A 27188-nucleotide genomic window follows, 5' to 3' on the forward strand; every position below is an offset into this window, starting at 1 on the left:
CATCTTGCTTATTTTTGGATATTTTGCTTTAAATTCCCAACAATTTCCTTCAACAAGCATTCGATTTGTTAGAGAAATCTTCTAACAATGTTAGCTAACAATTTTTAGTTGGACAGCGGAAAAACGATTTTTGGGAAAAATGGTACCTAACATTTTTCTGTTGGACAGCGGAAAAGCCCCTTAAAGGGGTTTTTCCGCCGTCCAACAGAAAACTGTTAGCTAAAATTTTTCCAAACAATCGTTTTTCCGCCGTCCAACTAAAAATTGTTAGCTAATATTGTTAGAAGATTTCTCTAACAAATCGAATGCTTGTTGAAGGAAATTGTTGGGGAATTTAAATTAAAATATTCAAAAATAAGCAAGATGGGTATTTTTTATGCTTACAATATTGATGTATAATCGAGGATTGCTCCTATTTCTTATTTTTTTTTTTCCTTTAACATTTTATTTTATTATAAATATATTTTATGGTAATCTCATTGAAAAAAAAATCAATTCTTTCGTTGAAAAAAATAGGAAAACAACGAGATTGTCACGTAGTCATAGCAATTAAATATTATCAAAAATGAAACAATTTCACATATGCAATCAAATTATATTTTTTCTAGGTTGATCCACTTCCTCCATTCGTGGGATAACTTATGTAAATGCACTAAACAGTTACTTTAGGAAAGCTTAAGCACTGGTATTTTAATTTTTCGCCAAAATTCAATGTACTTTGCCAATTAATAAAATGTTTTGTGTCTTTGTTTCACTTGCTGGCATTAATAGTTATATTTTTTTTTCTTTAAGATATGAACTTTTTGAAATATTCTGTTAATTGAATTTCAAAGCTTTGGGTATTATCAAGCTGAGATAAACTCTCAGCAACACTATCTAGGTCAGAATTTTCTTTGAATTTCCTGCCCAATATCATGTTTCTGCGAATTGTGAGCTAACTATTTCTGTTAGCTAACAATTCCGTTTTCGCCGTCCAAACACATTTTTGTTAGCTAACATTGTTAGCTAACAATTGAACGGCGGAAAAACCCCTTAAGTTAACGCTGTACAATTAATTCAAATACATTAAAGCATGCCTTTAATAGCAATTGACTATACAGTTGAAAATCTCCTCAAAGGACGAGCCATCAAGAAAGGAATTGAATCTGGAGTGCTAATTGGCTTAGTAAGTAACATGATATTGCAGCTTAATAACTATTTAATGTCTCTTTAACTGAGGTATTTAGGCCTTGGCCTAAATACCTGCATCATTGCACCACTATACCTGCATCATTGCACCACAATACCTGCATCATCAATAAATACCTGCAATGTGGTGCACCATTAAGATGATGCACCACATTGGCTTATGCTGTTAAATGAAAGATAAGGGGCTGCTATTTGTCTTGGAAACTAGTTGAGTATTGTAAATATAACTCTTAGGAATGGATAAAAAGCCTCAGTGATCTCTCTGGAAGGTATTTTGAAACACTTGTCTCCACCTCTTACCACTCAAAAGGGACTTGACCCTTTGTAACTTTTGACAGTTTCTTATAAAATTATCAGAGCTGCTTAGAATTAGTATACAATCTTGAGAGACACATCTACTTCTCAAATGGGGCACAATGAAAGTGCCTAAGCCTCATTCCTTTGCTTGATTCTGATTTATAGGCTAAGGTTTTGAATTTGAAAGCCTAGGCTATTCCTCAAATTTAGAAAAAAGGTAAATTTTTACCAAATCATATTATATAATCATATTATTGACTTTTGATGTAAATGGGACTTCAAATTTTGCTTATGATGTAAATGGGAGGTAAGTTTAAACTTTACCCCCACCCTCTAATGTGCAAATATATACCCTGAATTGGTATATAGGGGTGGGGGTAGAATTCATTTCTGACAAAAATTATTATTATTTTTTGAAAAAGCATAAAAAAGGTATCAGGTGGTATATTCACTTTATTTGTAATTCAATAATATGATTTGGTAAAAACTTACCAAAAAAAATCCTTGATAACATTTAGACTATAGAAGAAAGAAATGTTAAAATTCTACTTTAGCTACTTTTGACTATCTTGGAAAGGGGTTAGGTTAGGAGAATGAAACTTTCAAGGATGGGTCTACAGGCTAAAGTGTGGGTCAAGCTCTACCAAATCATATTATTGAGTTAGGACTAAAGTGAATACACCATTCAATGCCTTTTTTATGCTGATTACAAATATAATTATTATTTCTATTGGAAATGAATTTCTGCCCCTCACCTATATATACCTAACCTAACCCTGGGTAAAGTTCTACCAAATCATATTTTTGATTTAGTAATAAAGTTAATGCATCATTCTATGCCTTTTTTTATGATGATAGCAAATATAATAAGCATTTATCGGAAATTAATTTCAGCCCCTCCCCTATAAATACCTAACCCAACCCTGAAGTGGCATATATAGGGGGGGGGGGGGGGCTGAAATTCATTTCTGATAGAAATGATTCTTATATTGATAATCAACATAAAAAAAGGCATCAAATGGTGTATTCCCTTTATTCCTAACTCAATAATATGATTTGGTAGAACTTTACCAAAGTATGTCCCAGGTAGGTATTTTGAAGTACCTACCTCCACTCCTCGCCTCTCTATATAATGCAAATTATTGTGCATTACTAGTTGTTTTGGCTCACATGGATGGATATAGTAACTTTCTAATCAGTGGAAGCAAATAAAATACCAAGTTTGAAATAAGTCAAATTTATATGGAAATAGTTTGATTCTTTAACCAAGGTTGTGCTCAATTTGGATTCTGTGATCCCAGGAACAGTAAGAAAACATAGTTTTCAATTCTTCTCATATAATTTGTACTAAGAATAGAATTATTTAACTGGAGTTGCCTTATAACATTATTACTATTTTATGCTCTTTGTTTGGAAGCAAAACAGCATCATCTATAATAATTCTCAATAGCAGATTCTAGAGTGCATTCATATTATGATATATATATACAGAGTCTTTGAATAGTGAATTTTACCTACAATTAAAGTGAAGATCCTATGCTAGAGTAAAGAAATGTCTTCAGGACACTGTTCTCTGTTGTTTAAAATTAAATTCCCCACCATTAACCAAAAGTTCCAGTATTTCTACAACGCCAAACAATAACAACTTTAAGCACTTTTCTTCCCCATTGATATCACTCCTGTTTCATTCACCTATGGTACACCTCTCCTACAAAGACCTATGTTGGAGCGCCATCTAGAGGTCAAGCCACAAACCAGTATTTTATTGTATTAGCGGGATTTGAGGCTCTTCTTGGGAGGAAAACGAACAGAAGAGGGGAGGGCACCTGTTGCAATGGCCATAGAGGTACCTGCCGGGTCCTTTGACTCTTAAACTGCAGGGAATAGGTAGCAGGGCTCTATGCTTCCCTTGTTTTCCTCAACATAAAAGCTCCAAAGAGCTTCTTCCATGCGCAGGGTTGCCAGCAACCATTTGCAGGTGTAGCTTGACCATGCCACTGTGACTTTGAAATTTTTGCCAAGTGACATTGCTGGTGAATATTTTACAAGCAACTTCTTCCTTGGCCAAGATGACCACTCCAAAAAAATTGGTCTGGAATGCTGTACTGAACTATGTGCTAAGATCAATGCTGAGTGGTGTACCAAAAGATGAGATAGCTAAGACGTGCAAAAAACTTCTTTGGGAAAGAATTGATCAAGGAGGCTAAAATCCTCATCTACTCTATTGTTCATCCAAATATACACCCCTCCATATAACATATTGAAAGTGAAAACGTTCTTGACATAATGAAAATCTTAAAAGAATGTGATCTGAAAAGTGTGGAGCTACCAACTTTTCTTATTGCCAAGCCCCAAGAAGTTCCCTCTTGCGGTAGCCAAATCAGCGCATTTGTTACCAGAAACATTAACGAGATAAATACAAAGTTAGATTCACTGATTGCCTGAAATAAGCACTCAACAACACATAGCCTGCCAACACAAGCACCAACAAGTGCCACATATGCTGTCATTCTTAAGAAGCTGGCAAACCTGCCACTTTCCACTGCTGGGAGAAAAGCTTTTATTGACAATCTATGTAACAACAATTCAAGCATAACAGATCATGTTGGTGAGCTGAAGCAAACCCAAACTGAATGGTGTATAAACCTGAAAGAGAAACAAGCAGCCGAAAAACTGAGTGTTGCTATTCTAAATGGTGATAATGCGACTTTGGACCTCATAATGAAAACTCCTACCTTTTCTGGTATAGCTAGACTTGTACCCACAGAAATTTATACTGATGCTCTATTAGCCGTGGTCCCGAATTGTGTTAAAGCAGAGCAAATCTGGGCAGCCAGGTCCTTCAAACTGCAGTTTTCCCTTAAAAGTGATCTGCAACATGGAATGCAGAACCCGCCCTTGATAGATACAAAAGATTTCATATTGATGAGTTTATTAATGTCCTGCGCCCGTGCTTCAACTGTCAAAACTATGGACACCTAGCCTTGAAATGTGAAAACTCTAAATGTTGCGCTAGATGCAGCAAAGAAGGGCAAGCATCAGAAAAGGAGCATCCTTGCAGAAATCCTATTTGGCGCGCACTTTGCAAATCCAATAAGCACCCCTGTTATAGCATCCGTTGTCCCAAAGTCCTGAAAGCAATGAAGAAACCGCAATGACAAGAGCCACCATTTCATCTCTTAAAGTAATATCTTGTAATATGAACAGAAATCTGCGTGATAAGGTGCCAATTATTAAACAATTTGCCAAGGATCATGACATAGTTTGCATACAAGAACACTTCTTAAGCAAGGATAGCTTGGATTGTATCAAGTTCTCTGACAAGCATCGGTTCTTTATTAGAGAAGCAAAATCAAGCAATAGAGGAAGGTCATCTGGAGGCATTGCTATTGTAATTAAAGATCACATCTCTGCCAAACTTTTCGAGCAGCAAGACAGTTTTATTGCAGTGGACGTCTATGGTCTTGTTCTGATCTGTGTTTACCTTCCTACTAATTACAAGAATGATTGATCAGAGAGAAAATTCAACCTATCCTGTGAGAAACTTGCTAAATGTGTGTTGAGAATAAAGCAGTTGGGTCATGACTATTTAATTATTGCCGACTTTAACTGCAACCTTACTGACACTGGCAGTCCTAGAACACAAATAGCTTTAGGAGTCTTACCAGATGGCTTCAGGGTTGTGGATAAAGATAAAAACTTCAGTTATTGTCATAACAGTGGCTCTGTATCTAATCTCGACCATGTTGTTAGATCATTCAATGTCCAGGACAAATCTGTGTTGGTACTAATGGGTGGTACACTTAGCAATCACTTACCTATATCCTTGAGTTTCGCTTGCCCATTCTCTGAAGTAAAAAAAAAGCACAGCTCCAAAGCTCAAAGTTGTGCAAGATTGGAAGCTTGATGATGCTGCAATCCAAAAGTATCAACAAGTGTGTAATAGCATTCTTGAAAAGATTCAAGTCCCTTTCCTGCTACTGATGTCCAACAGTGACATCCCAGCCAAAGAGCAGAAACTTCTGTTGAACATTTACTCTGCCTCAATATGCCATGCCCTTTGGTGTGCCGAATCAGCAGCCGTACCCTCTCAAAAAGTTTGAGTAAACACTGAAATTAGAGGATGGTCCACTAACCTAAATTTAACAGAAGCTTGTCAGTCTGCAAAGTTTTGGTTTCGCCTATGGTGTGACAGTGGTAAGCCAAGATCTGGGCAAGTCTGGAAACTGAAGAATCATACTAAACGTGCCTTTGCCAAAGCCTTGTCTAAGCACCATAGAGACATAATTGACAAATACAGCAAGTTCAATCCCAAACTCCTTTGGCAGAATATAGTGAAGCCCAAAGAATCGATCTCTGAGGTCCCCCTTCTAACAAAAGAGGCCTGGAATATTTACTTCACTGATCAGTTCAAAAGTCCCAACCAATTGCTACAGAATTCTTACTGGAGTGAGCTAGATGAAATGCTAAAACTGCCGAAAGAGAACATGGTAGTTAATAGAAGTGTAATACATGAATGCCTGAAAAAGCTAAAAAAGAAATTTTCGAGAGGCTTTGATAAAATTTGTGGCCAGCATTTACTCTATGGTAGTGAACAACTTCTTGAACATGGATCATTATTATTCCAAATTATTGTTACCAGAGGTATCGTCCTGGATACCTTTTGCATTGGTGTAATAACACCCATTCTCAAACCAGGGAGGCCTCCCTCCCAGTGCTCTTCATATAGGCCCATTACTGTGTCAACTACACTATGTAAACTATTTGAGCTTCTTATTCATGACGAAATTAGAAGCAAGTGCTCGGTTCCCCCACACCAGTTTGGGCTCCAGTGATTGCTTGGATGTGATCATGCCCTTTACTCGCTGGTGTCTATACTGACTGATGCTGAGAATGACAACGATTCTTTAGTTTTAGCTGCCCATGATCTTGCCCATGCTTTCAATTCGTCTATCCACAAACATATTTTACTCTCTGCAGCAGAGAGAGGCGTAGAAAATTCGGTCATCAAACCCCTTGATTCAATGTATAGTAATCTTTGTGTTAGCATAAAGTATCCTGGTTGGGATTGTGATATGCTTTTAGAAGTTGAAATACCAATGAAAAAGGGTATTAGTCAAGGAGCAGTAAATTCACCAGATTTATTCAATAATTCCGCAATCAAAGTGCAACATGAAGTACCAACAACGTGTATTTTATGTGGAATTAATGTGTTGCTCATAGGTTATGCTGACAACATTTTAAACATTAGTAGAACCCTAAATGGAATAAAGAGTTTTTTTAGTGCATCAAAGGTAGAATATGCTCGTGTCGGCCATACATTTAATCCATCGAAAACTGAATTATTATTTTTCCGATATAAGGTGTTGACTGGGGATATATGCGTTATGCTAGATGATACGGAAATCAAACCTGTTCCATCACTTACTTACCTTGGAGTCCCAATCGGTACGTCACTCAAGGCCACACGCGTACTTATTATCGCTGATACCCTTAGAAAAGTTCGTTCTGCATATGGAAAGCTTGTCCTGAGCAAGGCGAGATTTAGTCGTGATATTTTAGCCCGATTGTATAAAGCATTTGCTTTACCGAATTTTCTCTACATCTCTCCGTTTTGGAGTTGCTTCACACAGACAGAGAAGAAAAAGTTGCGCACGATTTATTTTAAATATGCTAAGTATCTGCTTGGACTACCACCATGGTCCAAAAACCAGTATTTGATCAGTAGATTTGCATTGATAGACCCTGCCTTGGCAATTCCTGCCAGAGTAGCGAGTTTTCATAAAAAGTTCATGACTTTAGGTCATCCTTGGGTAACTCTTCAGGGACAGACTTGAATTTAATGTGTTATTTGAATGTCGATGTTGAGGGCCCATTTCATTGTATATATTCGTGTTAAACCGTACATTGTTGTTTGTCTTCTTTTTTTCTTTTCTCACTTTTTTCACTTTTCTATACTCTACCGCCCATTGTATCTTTACAGTTTTGGCAGGTAATAAATCTATATTATATATATTATTATATTATTTTATCCTATATTACTACCATAATTATAAATCACTGCTTACCTTACACAGCTTCAGCTTTTAACCTTGTTTATTAAAATATATTCCACAATCCTATTTCTATTTAATAGACATTAAATTTTCTTCCCATAGCTGACATTGGTTATGGTATAATGGAACTGGGTTTATGATGTCACAAAACTCTGCTTATCATAACCCCTTAAGGATAGCTTGCAGGCAGAGGAGACAGCAGTGGTATTGATAAGGCATTTAAATTTTCTTAGTAAGTGAAAGGTTTTGACAAGAGATAGAACAGTACAAAGATCCAAATTGTTTTTAGAGGACAAATTATGTCATGGGAAGATGTTTTTGAAATCCCCTTGTCCCTAAACTGAAATTTTTTAAAATTCTACTTTAGAAGCTTTTTAAATATTTCTAAAGCACTATAGTGCTAAAAACATCAGCATCAACTTTAGGGGACAAAGTATGTAATGCGAAGATGTTTTTCAAATCCCTCTTCACCCAAAACTCAAAATTTTCTAAAATTCTACTTTAGAAGCTTTTTAAATATTTCTAAAGCACTAATAGATAGAGCACTACAAACATCAGAATCGACTGCAAAGGACAAGTTATGTCATGGGAAGATGTTTTTGAAATTCCCCTTCACCCCAAACTCAAAATTTTCTAAAACTCTCCTCTAGAAGCTTTTTAAATATTTCTAAAGCACTAATAGATAATAGCCCTACAAACATCAGAATCAACTTAAGAGAACAAATTCTGTTATGGGAAGATGTTTTTAAAATCTCCCTTCAACCCAAACTCAAAATTTTCTAAAATTCTACTTTAGAAGCTTTTTAAAAATTTCTAAAGCACTAATAGATAGAGTGCTACAAACATCAAAATCAACTTTAGACGGCAAATTATGTGATGGGAAGATGTTTTTTAAATCCCCCTTCACCTCAAACTCAAAATTTTCTAAAATCCTACTTTAGAAGCTTTTTGCATATTTCTAAACCACTAATAGATAGAGCCCTACAAACATCAGAATTGACTTTAGAGGACAAGTTATGTAATGAGAAGAGGTTTTTGAAATCCCTCTTCACCCCAAACTAAAAATTTTCTAAAATTCTACTTTAGAAGCTTTTTAGATATTTCTAAACCACTAATAGATAGAGCCCTACAAACATCAGAATTGACTTTAGAGGACAAATTATGTTATGAGAAGATGTTCTTGAAATCCCTCTTCACCCCAAACTAAAAATTTTCTAAAATTCTACTTTAGAAGCTTTTTACATATTTCTAAAGCACTAATAGATAGAGCTCTACAAATATCAGAATCGACTTCAGAGGACAAATTATGTCATGGGAAGATGTTTTTGAAATTCCCCTCACCCCAAACTCAAAATTTTCTAAAATTCTACTTTAGAAGCTTTTTAGAAATTTCTAAAACACTAATAGATAGAGTGCTACAAACATCAGAATCGACTTTAGAGGGCAAATTATGTAATGGGAAGGTGTTTTTGAAATCCCTCTTCACCCCAAACTCAAAATTTTCTAAAATTCTACTTTAGGAGCTTTTTAAAAATTTCTAAAGCACTAATAGATAGAGTGCTACTAACATCAGAAGTGACTTTAGAGGACAAATAATCTTATGGGAAGATGTTTTTGAAATCCTCCTTCATCCAAACTCAAAATTTCCAAAATTCTACTTTAGAAGCTTTTTTAAGTGTTTCTAAAGCGCTAAGACATAGAGTGCTACAAACATTAGAATCAACTTTAGAGGACAAATTATGTTATGGGAAGATGTTTTTTGAAATCCCCCTTCACCCCAAACTCAAAATTTTCCAAAATTCTACTTTACAAGCTTTTTTACATATTTCTAAAACGCTAAGACATAGAGCACTACAAACATCAGAATCAACTTTAGAGGACATGTTATGTCATGGGAGGATTTTTTGAAATCCCTCTTCACCCCAAACTCAAAATTTTCTAAAATTTTACTTTAGAAGCTTTTTAAATATTTCTAAAGCACTAATAGAGAGAGCACTACAAACATCAGAATCAACTTTAGTGGAAAAAGTGTGTTATGGGAAGATGTTTTTGAAATCCCCCTTCATCCCAAACTCAAAATTTTCTAAAATTCTACTTTAGAAGCTTTTCAAATATTTCTAAACCACTAATAGATAGAGCACTACAAACATCAGATTCAACTTTAGAGGACAAATTATGTTATGGGAAGGTGTTTTTGAAATCCCCTTGTCCCCAAAGTCAAAAGTTTCTAAAATTATTGTTTAAATACTTTTTATCATGGTTGCAGCACTAGCTACAACCTAGAAGATGTTTTTGAGGACTTAAGTGGACAAATTATGTCATGGGAAGATGTTTTTGAAATCCCCCTTCACCCCAAACTCAAAATTTTCTAAAATTATACTTTAAATACTTTTTAACATAGATTTAGCAGCAGCTGCAAACTAGTAAAGAGTGAACTACAGCACATGGTAACCAAAAGTAAAAAAAAAAGTTTTGAAACAACTTGCCTACTAAAGAAAACGCCATCTGACATTGATTCAGGAATGTTAACTATTATTTCAGTTTGTCAGGTTTGTCTTAAAAGTAAAAGTTTATTGCAAAAATAAATTTACAGTGATTTTGAGAAATGGCCTGAAAGTCCTCAAAAATGGTTTCAGATAAAAATTAAAAATGCATCATTGGAATCAGCATGGTCAAAAGCTCTGCATTGGGTAATTAGAGTCCCCCACCTTGAAAAGCAAGGAAAATCACTTTTTTGCATGGGTAGCACAGATGTCTTTTTTTTTATTCTTCTTTTTCTTTTACTGGGGAAATGGGTTCCCAGAGCATCATTAAGAGATGTTTAATAGCTCATTTGAATCAAAATTAAAATTACTACTGCCCTTTGTAAGTGACCAAAAGGATTGGAGGGCAGCTATCCCCCTCCCTAAAAGGCCCCATTCCCCTAAAGTCGTCCAATCAAAATCTTGTGATAACCATTTTTTGCAGCATAGTTGAAAAGTCTAATAACTATACTTTTGGTGATGACATGACCCTCCATAGTCCCTGAGAAAGAGTTTTCCATGGGAAGGAACGTTTCTGGGGGAGCTTTCCAGGAGAAATTTTAAAAGGGGGAAGGGTATTTCCTGGCATTATATTAAAACTCACAAACTAAACCGTCACAAATCGTGATGGTATGAGTTTTATTAAAATCTTTGACTTTTAGGGGGTGTTTCACCTTTTTACGAAACTCAGACAAATTTTATAGACAGCAAATTATCAACCAAATTTTAGAGTATGATTCTGGTGCAACACGTTGCAACAAAATGGTCAGCTTATATTAGTATAAGCAGGGTCACTGCGAGCAGGTTGCTGACCACCGCTCCCGCCCTCCCCCTCCTATCAAATCACCTTGCAGGTAACCTTTCCACCCTCAAAAGAAAATTTTTATAAGTTCCAGCATTTATTACATATTTTAAATTGCAGATGTTGAGAAAATAAAAGTTCAAAATAGGGATAAAATCCTTTTTAATAGACGGTGTATAATAAATTTCACAAAAAATACCAGATATTTTGGTCACATATACAGTGACCATCATCAGTAGTAAAACTGACCAAAATATCTGGTATTTTTTGTGAAATTTATTATACACTGTCTATTTAAAAGGATTTTATCCATGTTTTGAACTTTTATTTTATCGTCATGGAAAGGCAGTGTGGTCTCCGAAATTATCTATTACAGATGTTAAAAAGAAAAGCAACATTTTTCAACATTATAGGATAAAGTTATTTGAATATGTTTTATGTGGTTACCCAACTCAAAATATTAAGGGGTTTCAAAAAAAAAAAAAATAATCAAAACAAATATAGATTATTCTGTACTTGTGCATTATAAATAAACCACGGCTATAGACTGTACAAGGAAACCAGACAAACGGGTATTTGTTTGATAAATGGAACGCAAAGCGTGATTTAAAAAAAAACTTCTCAAGTAGAATTTTAGAAAATTTTAAGTTTAGGGTAAAGGGGGATTTCATATATATCTTCCCATAACGTAATTTGTCCTCTAAAGTCGATTCTGGTGTTTTTAGCGCTCTATCTATTAGTGCTATGGAAAGATTTAAAAAGCTTCTAAAGTAGAATTTTCGAAAATTTTAAGTTTGGGGTGAAAAGGAATTTCAAAAACATCTTCCCATAACATAATTTGTCCTCTAAAGTCGGTTCTGATGTTTGTAGCGCTCTATCTATTAGTGGCTTATAAACATTTAAAAAGCTTCTAAAGTAAAATTTTAGAAAATTTTGAGTTTAGGGTGAAGGGGGATTTCAAAAACATCTTCCCATAACATAACTTGTCCTCTAAAGTTAATTCTGATGTTTGTAGCGCTCTATCTGTTAGGGCTTTAGAATAATTTAAAAAGCTGCTAAAGTAGAATTTTAGAAAATTTTTAGTTTGGGGTTTTCAAAAACATCTTATATATATATATATATATATATATATATATATATATATATATATATATATATATATATATATATATATATATATATATATATATATATATATATATATATATATATATATATATATATATATATATATAATATATATATATATATATATATATATATATATATATATATATATATATATATATATATATATATATATATATATATATATATATATATATATATATATATATATATATATATATATATATATATATATATATATATATATATATATATATATATATATATATATATATATATATATATATATATATATATATATATATATATATATATATATATATATATATATATATATATATATATATATATATATATATATATATACTTTCTTTATAAGTGAGCAATAGTTGTGTATTTATGTATGTATATATTTTGTTTCTCAAAACAGCTCCTTATTTTTTTGGGAAAATTGGAATCTTGGGATATTCTGGCCTAAAAAATGATCTAGATAGCTCAGAAAATTAAGGAAATTTGTTAAGAGCCTTAATTTTGAAAATAAGATTCATATCAGTTATGTCATTTTTGTATACATCAGTATTGCAATGTTTTTGTCACACTTTGTAGAATTTTTCGATTTATAGTTTATTTACAACCAGAGCACCTAGAACAAAAGAATAATATAAGCACATACAAGCGAATAGCAAAGCATAGTATAAGCACAAGCAAGTGGATTAGTTGATAATGTTGTATCTCCGTTCCTTTCATTTAGGAATGTCTGCTTACATGTCCAGCCTGATAGGTTGTCTAATCACTCTACTGTTGGGGGTGTGTAGCATGACCTTTGGTGTGGTGGTGGAGGGTTGAGTCCTGGTGGCTGGGCAAGTGGTAGTTGCATTTAGGGATGTATGTACAAATGCTTGGCAGGCAAGGGGTGGGGAAGATGGCTTGCCTTCTTCTCCTGGAATTGGGAGACTTCTTTGCTGAGTTCTTATCTTTGCAGGGTTTGGCTGAAGGGGTGTGGGAGGTGTAGCTTCTTTTGTCCAGTTTTATTAGTGGAATTGTGACTGCATCCCTGGCTGGGGTAAAGGGATGCCAACAGATGTGGACTCTGTTTTGTTGTAGTTGGGAACTGTCTTCTGTCTCCACTACACATGATCTGGGGCTTCCATGATGGCATGTGATTTTTGCTTTTGTCCAGGGGCCATTTGTTCTTTCTGGACATAAACTTGGTTATCTGGTTGTGGCTCAGGTATTGTTTATGTGGACTTATCATGATATAATTTCCTTTCTTTTCTGTTCCTTTGACCTGTGTTGTAGAAAGGTATGGAGAGGGATAGTGTTAGATCTAAGCCCATGGTGTATTGATGGTAGGACAGACCACCGCTGGCAACACATTAGGAGTTGGTTGGGTGAAGCATGTCCATCAACTAGGCTGTTTTTATAGTCTAGAAGTACAATATGTGGGCTGCTTCCACTCTCCTTTGCTTTTGTTAGTATTAATTAAAAAAACTTTTTCCACAAAATAAGTTTTTCAAAAAAAGTAAAGAATTCCATTAAACAAAACAAGCGAAAATAAAATCAAATAATCTACCAAGCTCGAAACTACCACAAATCAGCATCAATAAATAAATGAAACCCAAAACGCACAGAAATTAAAATAAATAACCGAGTCAAACTCAAAACGAGCAGAAAGTTAACATAAGTTGGGTGCAAAACCCCTCTGCCTTCCCAAAGCCAGAAGAAAATTTGCACTTTACTGAAAAAAATACAAATGAATGTGCATTGTCAGTTTAATATACATATAATGATATTTAGTAATCAAAATGTTAAAATTATTTGATTTATTAAAGTTATAAAACTAAAAACATTTATATTTTTTTCAGTAAAGTGCAAATTGTGTTCTGGCCTTGGGAAGGCATAGGGGTTTTGCACCCAACTTATGTTAATCTCTGCTTGTTTTGAGTTTGACTCGGTTATTTATTTTAATTTCTGTACGCTTTGGGTTTCATTTATTTATTGATGCTGATTTGTGGTACTTTCGAGCTTGGTAGATTATTTGATTTTATTTTCGCTTTTTTTTTACTTGGTAGTTTATCTATTCAAATAGCGACGAAGACCACACTGCCTTTCCATCATAAACAAATAAGTAGAACAACAGGGAAATTTTTTTTATACAAGACAGTGGCACGCAAATTTAAATGGATATTTCGACCCTATATCCAAGGGCCGTCCTCAGCAAAACAGACGAAGAGAATAAAAAAACTATAAAAGAAACTTACATTAAAATTCAATCATTAAAACTGTTTAAAAAAAGTTTTAGATAATGATATTAGGGCTGTTTTAAAACTTTTTTTAAAACAGTTTTAATGATTGAATTTTAATGTAAGTTTCTTTCATAGTGTTTTTATTCTCTTTGTCTGTTTTGCTTAGGACGGCCGTTGGATATAGGGTCGAAATATTCATTTAAAGTTGCGTTCCACTGTCTTGTATATAAAAAATTTCCCTGTTGTTCTACCTATTTGTTTATGAGTTTATCTATTTCAAAATAGCTGCTGTAATAGTCATCAGTTATGAGATAACAGGTTTTGTTCTACTCAAATAGGTCAATGCTGGTATGCTGCCATGGTAGTAAGGGCAGCTGGTTACTAATCAATGACTTCTTTTGATTGTTCATTGCAAATTTTGCACATGCTTCACATTTTTAGACAAAGGTCTTGATGTCTGCATTCATTCCTGGCCAGTACACAATCATTCTGGCGTGATGTTTGGTTTTGTCTATCCACAGCTGTGTTGAGTGAAGCTAGTGAAGTATGTTTGGTCTGAGAAAATGGGGTACAACAATTGTTTGGCCTTTTAGAGCTAGTACTTCATGGATTGCCAACTCGTGTCTGATACTCTAGAATAGGATAGCTTGTATTGGGCATGACTGGCATGTGATAGGCCATCCTTTGTGTATGAGTTCCATGAGTGTATTGAGTTGAATATCTTTTTCTGTCTCATGGTATATTTCCTCTAGTTTGGAGTCACTTACTGGCAGAGATTTTATCAATGCATGCACATAGACTTTGATTTCATTCTGCATTTGGGCATCAGTATCTGGCAAGTGAAGCCAAAAGAGTGCATCTGGTACCAGAATATCTAATCCAGGACTATAGTGTACTTCTAGGTCATATGGCTGGATCTGGATCATTATTTGCTGCAATTGTGCTGGTGCATGGTGGAGTGGATATATTAGAATGGTCTCTAATGTTCAATGACCTTTTGTTACAATAATTTTCAATTGCATATAGTTCTTTTTCTTGCTGCAAATATTTCTGTTCTGTCTTGCTAAGGGCTCTAGATGCAAAACTTACTATCTTCTGTTTTGAAGATAGCTTGGCTCCCAGTCCATGCTTTGAAGCATCAACGTTTAGCTCAAATGCTTTGTATCTATGGTAAAAAAATGCTAGGTTTACTGATATGCAGCTCTGGATCTTTCTCATGCAGGATTCGTGATCAACTTCCCACCTGAACTCCATGTCTTTAGTGAGTTCTCTTTGTGGCTTATTTTTGGAGGATAGTTTGGGTATGTAATTTGATAGGAAGTTGAGCATTCCTAACAACGTCTATAGCTCTTTTTTAGATTGGAGTTGGTTATGTCTTGTATGGTCCTGATCTTTTCTGAGCCAGGCTTTATCCTATCTTTTCTAAAAATGTGTCCAAAATATTTGACTTTGTCTTTGGCAAATTTGCATTTTACACTGTTGAAACAGATTCCTTTTTCTCTGGCTCTTCTAAGAACAGCTTCAAGCCTTTGGTCATGCTCTTTAGGGTTTCTCCTATATACTAGAATATCATCCACAAATATTCTTATGCTTCTAAGACTTTAAATGCCTCTTCCATTTTCTTCTGGAACTTGCCTTGTGCAGACACAAGATCAAAGGGGTATCTCTTCCATCTGTAACGTCCATATATGATGCTGAAGGCTGTGTAGTACGAAGATTGCATGGAGAGTGGGAGTATCCAGTAGCCTGAGCAGGCATCTAGTTTGCTGAATACGGCTGCTCCATCAAGCTCAGCAACAGCATCTTTTGAATGTTGGGGCTGGGTAGTAGGGGCGTTTTATTGCCTTGTTCAGGTCCACAGAGTCAACGCAGAGTCTTATAGCTCCATCCTTTTTTTCAACCTTTACCATGACATTAACCCAATCCATTAGTTCACTAACCTTTTCAATGATGACAAGACTTTCTCATTGTTCCAGCTTGTCTTTGAGCTTCTGCTTCAGAGCTAGTGGTACTTTTCTAAGCTGGATGTACTGTGGGTGTTGTGTTGTCCTTTAGGTGTATTTGACATTCCGTTTCAGTTTTCCCCATGCCCTTGAATACATTGCAATATTTGGTTACTGGCAACTGTTTAATGTTAAGGACAAGCTTGATCAGATTCATGTCTTTGCTTGCCTAGTAACCAAATATGGGTATGGTGTTTGACTCAACCACATAAAAGGCAAGTGACTGTTCTGGTTTATTTTTGTAGCAACAAGGGATGTTGCAGCCTCCTAGGTGAGGTATGGTTGAACTGCAGTAGCCGGTGAGTTGCTTTGTGGATTTGAACAGCTGCAGCTCTGGCGACAGCTTTTCCAGGTATTAGGAAGGCAGAATGTTGACCTGAGCACCTGTGTCTATTTTGAAGTTGATGTGGATTTGTCCACACACAGAAATCTCAGCAAAGGTTTCATCTTTGCTGGAGTCATTATTGACAGCGTATACAAACACATCTGCTTCTTCCTGGTTGCACATATCATTGGTGGATGATGGGATATTTATAGCTTCATTTCCAACAGTGTTTACAACCTTACTTTTGCATACTCTTGCGAAATCATTCTAGTTTTTGCACTTGGCACACGTTTTTCCTCTAGCAGGACATACATGCTGGGGTGAGTAGGCTAGTTTCCACCACAGAAATAGCACTCTGTTGTCTTCTATTGGGGACTGAATCCATTTTTTGCAGCAGCAACCACTTCTTGCTTGTTTCCTTTTGTTCAATAGTTTTTAGCTGTGCTTGGGTTGACTCATGAGCTCTGCATATGGTGACAGCTTGGGTTAGTGTAAGGCTGTCATCTCTGGCTTATAGTTTTTCACGTAGTTTAGGATTTCTGACTACAAACTATTTTGTCTCTTACCATTTCACTTTCACCGGTGTATCTGCATGCTTTAACTAGGATCTTAAGCTCTGTTATGTATTTGTCAGTATTTTCAGCTTCCTTTTGGTTTTTCTTCTGAAATATATAGTGAGAGAATACTTGGTTCTTTTTGGGGGCTGCATAGTCTCTGAACTTCTTCAGGTAGGCCTTGATGTTGTCTTTTTCAGCTGCTGTGAGCTCTAAAGGGCTGGAGATCTCTCTGCCCTGTGAACCAACCCAGATTAGGAGGTGTGCACATGCTACTTTCTCAGACTTTTCAGCAAGGGGGCCTTCACACAGGAGCACTGCATGGTTTTCAAACATAGTCAAATAGCAAAGCATAAAATAAGCACAAGCAAATAGTAAAGCATAAGCTCGAGAATATAAGCGCAGGCAAGCGGATTAGTCCACAATGCTGCCCACTTGTCACACTACAAGCTGGGGCAAAAGTCAACATTCAACATTTAATAAAAGCTCCAAGTAATGAAACAGTTATAAATAAAGACATTAGAGTTTATAAGGAGATTAGCCAAAAACCTAATACTGTCTCAGCCTCTGTTAAAAGAACAGAGGTTCGGCGGTATGTTTTTCATAATGACAAAAGACAAGCCAAGGAAAAAGTTAAAGGTCCAATAACAAAAAAAAAAAATGTAATTTTATATAGGCGCTAATTCTAAGTTAAGGTAATTTCAAATGTTTAAGGGGCTGATTGATGATGAGGAAGGACAGATAAATGTCATTAGTGAACTAGTAAATCACAACAGCTAAATAAAAAGCCAAGGAACAAACGACAGCAAGAATAAAATTGAATTGTAAACGAAATTTTGAACAGTGATCTATGGTTGGAAACTGGAAAAGATCTATGGTTGGAAACTGTAAAAGACAAATTTGTTATGTATTACATAAAAAGAACTTTCTGAGGTAAAGATGAACTAAATTCACATTGAAATTTAGCCTACAGTTCAAAATAAGGAACAGTGATGACTGGCCACAAAAATGATCTAAATAGGCAGGACTTTAAAAAGGAATTTTTCAAAGAGTGGCTGTATTGAAGCTGTGGTGACGTTCTGACATCAAGAAAAGGCTTAAATTGTCCGCAGTTAGAAGACGGCTTTGCTGTCGGTCCCCAGCACTCGGCACGTGGCAGGCTTCTATATATAGATTCTCACTGTCAATTGTCTTCTAAATGTAGACAATATTGTTCAGGTAGTGGGACAACTTCCAATGATTTATGTAGTCTGCATTTTTGATTTTCAAAGGTATGGTTGACATTGGTGACCTTATCCTAGTCAAAATCCAAAACCTAATCATCATTGCTTTCATTTTCAATTTGTTTGGTTTGTTTGACCTTGGCTAGTCTTTCGTCATTATGAAATACACATCGCCGAACCTTTGTTTTTATCAACAATCTTATTTATGATGTGCCTGCCATCATATAAGAAAATGCTTATATGATGTAATAACATAGTACATGACGTCATTTGAAAAAAAAAATAAGGCTCCTAACGATTTTTCTCAGACTTTTGACCTATCTAGATCGTTTTTTTATGCGAGAATATCTCAAGATACCAATTTTCATTTTCATTTTTCCTATGCTCAAATTCTCGTTTTCGTTTATCATCTAACCACGCGTGTCTTTGCTGTTCATTTTCAATTTTTGTAAGCTCTAATTCTCGTTTTCGTTTATCTTCTAACCACGCGTGTCTTTGCTATTCATTTTCAATTTTGATTACTTCAGATGCTTTAGCAAAGACTTTTTCTTTAGCTGCCCATATTGGTGTTGTTGTAACTGTTGGTCCAGGTTGTCGATTTTCACATCTTATCACGTTTCGTAGTTCAGGTGTTAGTAATCATTTATAGAATAGAATAGAATATGATTTATTGGCTAAAATAGCACAAAAGCTAGCATAAGTACGTCAGAATTACCGTAACAAAACAAATGTTATGTGATAAACATAAAACAAAAAATTGAATCAATGATAAAACAGATGTCAGGGGATAAACATAAAAAAAAAGTTATATCAATTATTAAAATAGGAAACAAAATAGGGGACAAAAGAGTTTTTGTACCTCATGGTCAACATTTGGGATACAGGTCCAGTTGGGTATTTGGAGCTCTAAGAGCATTGAGCCTTGTATTAGGAAGGGTTGGGGGTTTTTCTTTAGAGAGAGGGAGAAAATGTTGATAATAGTCAGAATGAAGGCACTTGAGACCAAAGTTCATGGTGAGGATGTGACGTCGTGATTTCAATGTAATAAGTTCAAGTCTAGCCAAACCTTCATCGTGTGTAGTATACGCCGTCCCCAGAATAATTATTATTGCTCTTTTTTGAATATTTTCAGTTTTAGAACATTGGTCTTTGGTCAACCCAGGGTGCCAGACAGGGCAAGCATATTCCAGACAGGGTATAATATAAGAACAATAAATTATTTTAAGGTTTTTGATTGATATGGAGAAACGTTTGAGAAGAGAGAAAGATTTAAGGAAAAAACAACCTGACTTAAATAAGTGGGAATTCCATTTAAGGTCGTTGTCCAACTGCACACCCAGCAGTTTAACAGTGTTTAAATTTGGTATGCAAAGGTAATTATTGATAGGGGGTATATTAAAAAAAAAGAAAATAACATGAAACTGCTTTTGGGTATGCTTAAGTTGAGTTTAACATTGTCAAGATCATTTTTTAAATTGTTAATTTAAAAAATGAAAAGCGTCTTGGAAAAGCACTGGCAACTATGGGTAAAATAACTAAGGAAAATATATTCTGTCATTTCACTAGTTTTGAATAAGATTTGGATATTTTTTTGGGATATTTTTTGAAACCAGGTTTATAATTGTGACTTTCCAAGTAAGTGAATATTTTTTTCCAGTTAAGAGGAGCCTTATACTAGGAACCAGGTGTGTCTATTGGATGCGCACGCGCTGATTGCGTGATTTTTGGCCGCGCAGCGTTGCCATTCTTGTTTGTGAGTTTGGTTTTCGGGCGAAAAAAAAGGTTAAAATCAGCGTGTGTATATGTTTATGTTTCTTCTGAATAAGTGAAGTCCTGTGTACTGCGTGGATCGCTTGGGACCAAGCAGAAGAGGGGAGAGGACCTGCCGGAAGCGCCGTATTGGTACCTGCCGGTTAATTCGCCGTAAATTGCAGGGAACAGGCGAGTAGGTCTCCACGCTTCCCTTGCTCCCGGTGATCTCTTGCTCCTGAGGTTTCTCTGATGTTTCCTTGATGTAGATGGCGGTGAGAGCGCTTTGAAAAAGCTGCCTCCGACTTCTTAGTTTAGCTAGTCCAGTGCTATTTTTTATCCGGATTCCTGCTGTGATAGTGAAAGTAACCAAAGACTTGCTGTTCCTGACTTTGCTTAGTGCAATCATCATGCAAATTAAATACGAAAAAACGGCCCTAATGAAGATTCAATCACCGGATTTATCAGTGGCACCATCTACCTTTTGTAACTTGTGGCTATTTGGACTCTTAAAGAAACAACCAGTGCGCACTGAGATAGATCGCTACTTAGAGCCACCAGAGTGCTCTCGCTTATCGGACTGCTTGAATAAGCGAACCCACCGTGGCAAACGAGGAGGAAAAAGGAAACGCCAAATGAGAATCCCGGTGCATATCTCCCGCAGGAGAAAGACAAAGGACTGGCCGACGAGGACGAGTAACCTAGTCGTAATCCGTTGCGCTCCTCCTCACGATACTCCACCCTTACTTGTTCCCTGGTTTATAGAGAATATTAACTGCAGTGCTTCGGAACCTACTCCTCCAAATTTGCGTCCGGAGCGATTCTCAGCAAAATACAAACTTCCGAATATGCTAATGTGTAACGCTCGTTCTTTGAACAATAAAATGGACGAGCTGGAGGTGTTAATTAAGCAGAATAACATACCCATTGCAATTATCAGCGAGTGTTGGGACATTACTGAGGAAACTGAACGGATTAAAGGTTACAGAAACTACCTCAACACTCGACGTGACCGAGGCATTGACCGTCGCGGAGGTGGCGTAGGACTTTATATACGTGACGACCTACCATCAAAACTGTTAAGTAACCCCAATGATTCTAGCCATGAGATTGTGTGGGTGGAGTGCAGACCGGCGCATCTGTCACGAAGATTCTCCTGCTTAATAGTTGCGTCAGTGTACTATCCAGAAAGCGCTGGGAACAGAAAAGAACTTATTGAGCACATACAAGTGTTCGTCGACAGAATGCGCCACAAGTACACTTCCCCTGCGTTTGTGATTGCTGGCGATTTCAATCAGACCAGTCGTCAGTGGCTCTCAAGCGTTTTGGATATGAAACAAGTAGTGAACATTCCGACTTACCAAAGTGGCAGTACTCTTGACATGATCTTTACGAACTTGGCAGATCTTTATACCGCTCCCCGATCTCTAGGTCCCCTTCAGGATTCTGACCATTTTATAATTTTCTGGGAAGCACAAGCAAGTATCCCACGACCGAAACGAACAAAAACCACAATTCGGCCCATCACAATGTCTTCAATAGCTCAATTCGGTCGCTGGATTGGTACTTACGATTTTGAGGACATTTGTGCAGAGGCCGACATTAATGTCAAAGTCAGCAAACTGAACAGCCTTCTGTTGGAAAAGTTCCACGTTTTTTTTCCAATAAAAGTTATTACAGTTTGTGACACTGACAAACCATGGATCACCCGCGAACTCAAGCAGATGATAAAAACTCGCTGTAGTCTCCACAAAGCTGGAAATCAAACGGCTGCAGCCAGTTTGCGTAACAGAATTGTGAAGTTAAACAAACTAGCCCAAAGACAGTATGTAAAAGAGAAAATAACGCCATTACTGCATATTGACCCTCACAAATGGCACTCCTTGGTCAAAACCCTTGCAGGGAAATCAACGCCAAAGGACCTGAGACTACTCAAAGATGACGGCACACTGACATCAGCTACTGAAGTGAACAATTTTTTTCTGCGGCATATGCACCACATACCCATCAATCACAAACTCAGAAATTGAGAGTATCATTGCTGACACCGGGACTGATGAGATATGTGAAGTATCTGAATATGCCGTCTTTAAGGAACTTCAGAAACTGAAAGTAAACTGTGCGTCTTACCCTGGTGAACTCCCTGTCAAGTTGTTACACGAGTTCTCCATCTTTCTCACAAAGCCATTCAGCTCTATTATTAACCAGTGTTTTCGCGAACAAGTGTTCCCCAGTGTTTGGAAGAGATCTTATGTGCGCGTCATTCCAAAAGTGGAAAACCCGAAATCTTGCGATCGACTCCGCCAAATTTTGAAAATTCCGAAGCTCTCTAAGGTAGCGGAATCATTTATATATCGTGAACTTATGTCACAAGTCCAGGGCTCTCTTGATCCATACCAATACGGGTGCTTGAAAGGTAACAGTACAACTGTTTATCTTGTGCGTCTGTATCACCTTATTGTTGAATGGCTTGACCAAGGAGGCACAATTGTAGATCTCCTCATAGCCGACTTTAGAAAAGCCTTCGACTTGATACGCCATTATACTGCAGTGAACAATCTGAAGGTTATGGGAGCTTGCAGACATATTCTCTTATTAATAATAGATTTCTTACGCGACCGACTAAAGAGTGTATATGGTCTCTACCCGGGTGATACTGATTCGGAATGGTCTGAGCTTACGTGTGGTGCCCCACAAGGCACTAAACTTGCTGCCTTGTTGTTATTGGCAGTGATCAACATCGTCCATGCCGATTTTGATGAACGGTTCAAATTCGTAGATGACCTTTCCACCCTCTTAAAATACCTCATTGAGAAGTCTCAAACCGTTCCCCAGTTCAGTGAATCATTTATCGACAACTTTAGAGACCAGTGTTCTGAAAACAGCCTCCGAATCAACGAAACGAAAACCAAAATTCTTCGATTTAACCCTCTCAAAAGGGATTTCCAGTGCCCCCTCCACCATACCAAAGCTTATCGTCGGCAGTTATTCTCGGTGTTACGTTCAGCGTTGACTGTTCGTTTAGCCTCCACGTCCAAGAGGTAGTGAAAAAGGCGAACTGTGCCATGCGTACCCTTTTACTGATGCGAAGATTTGGTTTTTCGGTGCCGCAATTAAAAACAGCCTACCTGATATATATTCGACCGATATTAGAGTATGCGTGCCCTGTATGGGGTCCACAGGTTCAGAACACTGCCTATATGAGCGAAGTACTCGAATCAGTCCAGAAAAGAGCGGTGAAGGCCATACTGTCTGATCAGTACGCCGATTACGAATCAGCACTGTCTCAACTAAATTTGCCGTCACTCCACGATCGCCGTTTTCAACTTATCTGTAAATTTGGTCAGTTTCTTCTGACAAGTGATAAACACAGAAATATATTACCCTCAATGCTGACAAAAAAAGTAACTACAAGATCAAAAGCAACAAAGCTAGCCCTGCCCAAGTGTCGCACTAATCGCTTCAGAAATTCGTTTGTGCCTTTTTATGTTTCTGTCTACAATAAGTGACATATGTATTAATTTTTTTGTGTCTTTGTTTACTTTGTAAATAATAGCGCGATTTAGTCGGGATTTAAACCCTGACTACGAAAGCTTTTATGTTAATAAATGATTCTGATTCTGAATCGAGTCTAACATTCAAAGTATTAGATGTTTGACAAAGGTTCAGTAATGTCAAATCATCCGCAAATTTAAAAGTTTTGTCAAAACTTGGTAAAACATTATTAAAAACTATTAAAAATGCTAAAGGACCTAACTTAGCCCCTTGAGGTACTCCGCAGGACATCAAGAATAATCCCGATGAATCCCCATTAGGAAGGACAACACATTGTTCACGGCCAGACAAAAAGCTAGCTAACATACGTAAAACAAAATCTCTTGCACCTAAAGCCCCTTGCATTATCTATAACTGTCTGATGATCCAAATTATCGAAGGCTTTGCTAATATCAGCAAAAACAGCCTCAACGTAGTTACTATTCAACTCAAGATGTTTGAAAATAGTATCATAGCACCACGCATTAAGCAATGCGTGGTGCTATGACTCGGCCTAAAGCCAAACTGATTCGGGTTGATTTTATCATGACTATCGTCAAAAAGGAAATGGTAAATAAAACTCTCAAAGATTTTAGAGAAAATGGAGGTTTTTGATATTGGTCTTAAGTCAGAGGGAACTTTTGGGGTCTTAGTTTTTGGTATAGGAGATATAATAGCTCGTTTAAAACACACTGGAAAAATACCATCTACAAAACATTGGTTAAAAATAGCAGTTAGAGGTACGCTTAAATACTGGGCACATTCCACAATCAATTTGGTAGGGATATCACCTGGGTATACTGACTTATTTGTATCAAGAGTTTCGAGTTTAAGTTGAGTCTGATGAATTTAAATCACAAGAATGTCACTCACTGCACTGTTGGCCGGCATATGCTGGAGTGGTGGGTGAATTTTACAAATTGAAGCAAAATGATCATTTATGACATCCGCACCCGCTGGGTCACCATTACTGTCCAGTAAGAAAATTTTGAAGAGACCTTCCCCATGAGATCTTGGACACTTTTGCGGAATTTCTTAGGGTCCGAATACAATAACTTATTGAGCACTTGCGCACCATGCTCCTTTCTTGCTTTACGGATTTTGCTAACAACGATGTTTATAGTAACTGTAACTGCAAATTTTCATTTTTTGGCTCTTCTAACAGACATTATTTTATATAAATGATTGTTGCGTTTGAAACTCAACAATCTTATTTATGCTATGCCTGCCATCATATAAGAAAATGTTTATATGATGTAATAACATAGTAGATGACGTCATTTGAAAAAAAATTAAGGCTCCTAACGATATTTCTCAGACTTTGACCTATTTAGATCGTTTTTTATGCGAGAATATCTCAAGATACCAATTTTCATTTTCATTTTTCCTATGCTCTAACTCGTTTTCGCGTGTCCATTTTCGCGTGTCCATTGACGCGTGTCTTTGCTGTTCATTTTCAATTTTGATTACTTCAGACCCTTTAGAAAAAGCTTTTTCTTTAGCTGCCCTTATCGTGTTGTCGCAACTGATGGTCCAGGCTGTCGATTTTCACATCTTATCATGTTTGACAGTTTAGGTGTTGGTTCCACAGAATCATCATTTATAGTAACTGCAACTGCCATAAATATTGATACAAGATATTTAACTAAAAAAAAATAAACTGCTGGTCCAGCCATAAATATTGATACAATATATTTAACTAATATCTTAACTATTATCCATACTTAGTGCTGGCAAAATTTGGATCTTAATTTAAATATTAGAAAAAATAATACTCTCTTAGTTTTCAAGAAAGAGGGTATAAGCTTTTATAAGGGGTGGCTTTGGAAGTGAACAGATGAATGTACCCATGCTGTCTACATAAACACAAGCACTGAGAGATGCTTATACAAGGAGTGTGGCTCTTGGCTGAATTTAGAATAACTATAATAAAATGTTTTTTTTCCGAAGTTTTTAATTTTAGGTGTTATTGATTCAGGTCACAGACTCCCCTCAAAGGCCCAGAGCAAAGAGTGTAGGAAACTCACTAACTTGTTTGAGGAAAAACAAAGTTACATGAATGAAGCTCTCATCACCCAACCTTAAGTTACTTTGCCCGCACTCTCACTCTTTACTACCCTTTGTACATACCCCCTTTATCACTCTTTTGCTCTATGATCTCTTTCACTCTCCCTATGAGTTCTGTCTTCTATAATGAGGAGTTTTTATTATCAACTTGTCAATTGCTTCATTCAGGCCTGTATTTAAATTGTTGATGCTGAATATATTATTGTGTTGCATGCATATATGTTTAATCAAATTGCCAATATTGTTTATAGAAATCTGAAAATGCATACAATGTCCTCTACTCAGCACCTACGCCGCCTCAAGAAGAAGAAGCCCTGCATGAGCCTCTAGAATGTAAAGCAAGTCCAAAAAGAAGAAAAAATCCAAAAACTCCTGTGGATTTCTTTGACAAAGGGTGGATAGCTGAGCATGCAAAACAGGTACAGTTTATACAACAGTCAAATTTGCTATGTAGAGTTTTGTAAATAAATTAACTTAAGAAACAGCCACTCGTTATTGATAAAGTCACAAGCAGTCTGTGGATACATGGTTAGAATGGGCAGCAGTCGCCTGCCTCATGGTATTTGGTGTTGGTCTTCTCCCAAAGTTCGAAGGCGTGGACGACAGAAGGCTACACTTTGACGATACCTAGAAAAAGAGGCAGCGCTCTCAAGAACATCCCTCAATGATCTTTGGCCGAAAACGCTGGAGAGGTCATCATGGAGAGGCATTGTTGCCGCCTTATGCGCCGACCGGCGTGGGAAGTCCGAAGTTTCAGTAAGTAAGATAACAAAGACATTAATATAAAAAAAAAAAAAAAAAAAATGTTATTTCTGAACCCATATTACGTATAGTCATAATTGTAAACTATGATTTTTTGATTATTTAAACATTAGGAAGTTTTTTTGGGCAGTTCTAGGTTTTTGTCAGTGTTGCCATATAATCAAATAAAATTATATCAAATCAAAACAAATAAGCAAAACTAATCAGTTAAGTTTAATAAAACTTTGTGACTGTACAAATTGAAGGATTAACAATATGTTGATGTTCAAAGAAAACTACAGCTTCAAAGGAAAGTAACAGCTTCTTAAGCTGTTTGGTGCTATGTTTTATGTATGTGCTATATTGGTGCTTGGTGGTTTTTGGTGCTATGTTGTAAATGTCGTATGTTTCTTTTCTGATTTGTCAACCTTGTTTCCCTTTTTTAATTTGACGCCCACTAACCGCTATCACCAAAAATTGCAAAACGGCATATGGCGGTTTCTTTCATTAAAATAAAATTCCTGATTTATTCTAATTTTTAGAGATATGTGTGGTTATGTAAGCTTTCACTTAACCATTTCACCCAATCAGATTTAATTTTTGCTGTCCTAGTACTTAAAAAAACTGAATTTAAAAAGCATAGCTGCTCTAAGCAATTGCAAATTTAAGTTTAATGTTTTTTAGCGGTTAAAATTCACTAAATTCACTATATTTTGATTTCATTTAGTTACAACTAGTTCATGTGAGTACTTA

At 36.2% G+C, this 27188-nt stretch overlaps 1 protein-coding gene across 1 annotated transcript in view; it reads left to right on the plus strand.

The window, feature by feature from the left end:
• Positions 1–1038: 1038 nt before the first annotated feature.
• Positions 1039–27188, plus strand: part of LOC148945585 (protein odr-4 homolog) — a 169681-nt gene continuing 143531 nt past the window's right edge. The window contains exons 1-2 of the mRNA XM_089098849.1: positions 1039–1165; positions 25946–26113. Of these exons, the coding sequence (XP_088954975.1) occupies positions 1073–1165; positions 25946–26113 (261 nt within the window). The 5' untranslated portion in view covers positions 1039–1072. The remainder of the gene's footprint in view (positions 1166–25945; positions 26114–27188) is intronic.

This window comes from Artemia sp. Qi Xiang Cuo, chromosome 13, assembly GCF_049724085.1.
Source record: "Artemia sp. Qi Xiang Cuo chromosome 13, ASM4972408v1, whole genome shotgun sequence".
Lineage (NCBI taxonomy): Eukaryota > Metazoa > Arthropoda > Branchiopoda > Anostraca > Artemiidae > Artemia > Artemia sp. Qi Xiang Cuo.